This window comes from Panthera pardus, unplaced genomic scaffold, assembly GCF_024362965.1.
Source record: "Panthera pardus isolate Hobbes unplaced genomic scaffold, ASM2436296v1 HiC_scaffold_5, whole genome shotgun sequence".
In the NCBI taxonomy this organism is placed as follows: Eukaryota; Metazoa; Chordata; class Mammalia; order Carnivora; family Felidae; genus Panthera; species Panthera pardus.
The window spans coordinates 5,552,018-5,554,356 of record NW_026526980.1 but is presented as its reverse complement, the minus strand read 5'-3'; the positions used below and the strand labels follow the sequence as shown (position 1 = coordinate 5,554,356).

At 44.0% G+C, this 2,339-nt stretch overlaps 1 protein-coding gene across 1 annotated transcript; it reads left to right on the top strand.

Annotated features, from left to right (window-relative positions):
- Positions 1-244: 244 nt before the first annotated feature.
- Positions 245-799, top strand: LOC109278452 (60S ribosomal protein L37-like). Its single transcript, XM_019468804.2, has 2 exons — positions 245-330; positions 592-799. The coding sequence occupies exons 1-2, from the start codon at positions 245-247 to the stop codon at positions 797-799; spliced, it is 294 nt and encodes a 97-aa protein (XP_019324349.1).
- Positions 800-2,339: the final 1,540 nt, after the last annotated feature.

The window sequence follows — 2,339 nt, the reverse complement described above, 5'->3', positions numbered from 1 at the left end:
GAGAAAGGAAGAGAAAGCTTCCCAGATAACATGAAACTGGTGTGGTCCTGAGTCTAAAACCAGAGATCAATGTTCTAATGAAAATTAGATGCCCATTTCACTTATGAATGTAGATGTCTAAATCCTACCTAGTGTTGAACTATCCTTGCATTCCAGGGATAAATCCCACTTGGCCATGGTACATCGTCCTCTTAATGTACTGCTAAATGCAGTTTACCTCTTTGGTCTTGGCTGCAGAAACAAGATGATGAAGGGGACATCATCATTTGGAAAGCACTGCAATAAGACACACGTGTTGTGCCACCGCCCTAAGGCCTGCCACCTTCAGAAGTCAACCTGGGCCAGGGGCGCCTAGGTGGCTCAGTCGGTTAAGTGTCTGACTTCGGCTCAGGTCACGATCTCGCGGTTCATAGGTTCAAGCCCCACGTTGGGCTCTGTGCTGACAGCTCAGGGTCTGGAGCCTGGTTAGGATTCTCTGTCTCCCTCTCTCTCTTTCTCTCTGCCCCTCCCCCACTTGCACACATGCACGCATGTGCTATCTCTCTCGCTCTCCCTCAAAAACAAACAAATAAACATTAAAAAAGCAAAAAGAAAGAAATCAACCTGTGGCAAATGTGACTATTCTGCCGAGCAGAAGAGTGCCAAGGCTCAAAGACGAAAAACCACCAGGACCAGTCGAACCAGGCATGTAAAAATTGTGTACCGTGGAGTCAGGCGTGGATTCTGTGAAGGAACAACGCCTAAACCCAAGAGGGCAGCTGTTGCAGCATCAGTTCTTCTTAAGGATTTCAACAATTAGTCACAGATAATAGATGGTCTGGTTTTAAAAAATAAAATATAAATGCAGCTTGCCAGGATCATATTGAGGCTTTTGCACCTGTGATCATCAGGAATACTGACCTCGAGTTTTTTTTTTTCTTGCAGTCTCTTTGGTTTTGGGATCAGGTGATGGTGGCCTCATAAAATGGGTTTGGAGGTGTTTCCTCGTCTACTTTAGGAAGAGTTTAAGAAGGATTTGTGTTAGTTCTTGGAATGTTTGGTAGAATTCAGCCATGAAATCATCTCGTCCTGGGCTTTTCTTTGTTAAGAGGTTTTTGATTACTGACCAATCTCCCTATTTGTTACTGATTTGTTCAGGCTTTCTACTTCCTCTTGATTTAGAAAATGTGGGATATTATCTATACAGTGGAATATTATTTAGACTTTATAATATGTGAAAAAAGCCATGGAGCGCCTGGTGGCTCAGTTGGTTAAGCACCTGACTCTTGATTTCAGCTCAGGTCATGATCTCATGGTCGTGAGTTTGAGCCCCGCCCTGGGCTCTGCTCTGATGGCTCAGAGCCTGCTTGGGATTCTCTCTACTTCTCTCTCTGCCCCTCTCCCATGCACTCACTCATGCATGCATGTGCCCTGTCTCTCTCAAAATAAATAAATAAACTTTTTTAAAAAAAAGTTGGGTTTAGGGGTGCCTGGGTGGCTCGGTCGGTAAGCGGCCGACTTCGGCTCAGGTCATGATCTTGGGGTCCGTGAGTTCGAGCCCGCATCAGGCTCTGTGCTGACAGCTCAGAGCCTGGAGCCTGTTTCAGATTCTGTGTCTCCTTCTCTCTGACCCTCCCCCATTCAGGCTCTGTCTCTCTCTGTCTCAAAAATAAATAAACGTTAAAAAAAATAATAATTTAAAAAAATAAATAAAGATAAATAAATAAAAAGTAGGGTTTATCACAGGAATGCAAGGAGAGCTCAAACTAAGAAAACTTATCATTGTTAATACATCATTTTACCAGGCTAAGCAGAGTAAATCATATGATTAACACAATTCATGTAGAGAAAGCATTTTATATCATTCAGTCAAGAATATCATACAGCAGGGGGCCTGGGTGGCTCAGTCAGTTAAGCATCCAACTTCGGTTCAGATGATGATCTCGCACTCCATGAGTTCAAGCCCCACATCGGGCTCTGTGCTGACAGGTCAGAACCCAGAGCCGGCTTCAGAATCTGCGTCTCCCTCTCCCTCTGTCCCTCCTCTGCACTCTCTCTCTCTCTCTCTCTTAAAAAATAAACATTTAACATTTTTAAAACATAAAGAATGTCATACAGAGAAGTCAAAATAACAAAGTAGTGTCCCTTCAGGAATTATAAGGGGAGGCATTTACATTCATTGCTTACTGAGTGACTACTATGTACTAAGCACCATGCTAGATGCCCTTCTTAGGTGGTACCGTTTAGCCCTTATTACCTGCCTTATGCAGTTCTACTGTGGTTCTGTTATGATCCCCATTTTATGGACGCTCACCGTAAAGGATGCTTCCCCGCTGTGAATCATGTGGTCCCAGAGCCAG

What these genes read in the sequence shown, in the direction of transcription:
- LOC109278452 (XM_019468804.2), top strand. Translation starts at nt 245, where the DNA reads ATGATGAAGGGGACATCATCATTTGGAAAGCACTGCAATAAGACACAC. An exon ending in AAGGCCTGCCACCTTCAGAA is followed by an intron (nt 331 to 591) that starts GTCAACCTGGGC and finishes AAAAGCAAAAAG; the next exon opens with AAAGAAATCAACCTGTGGCA.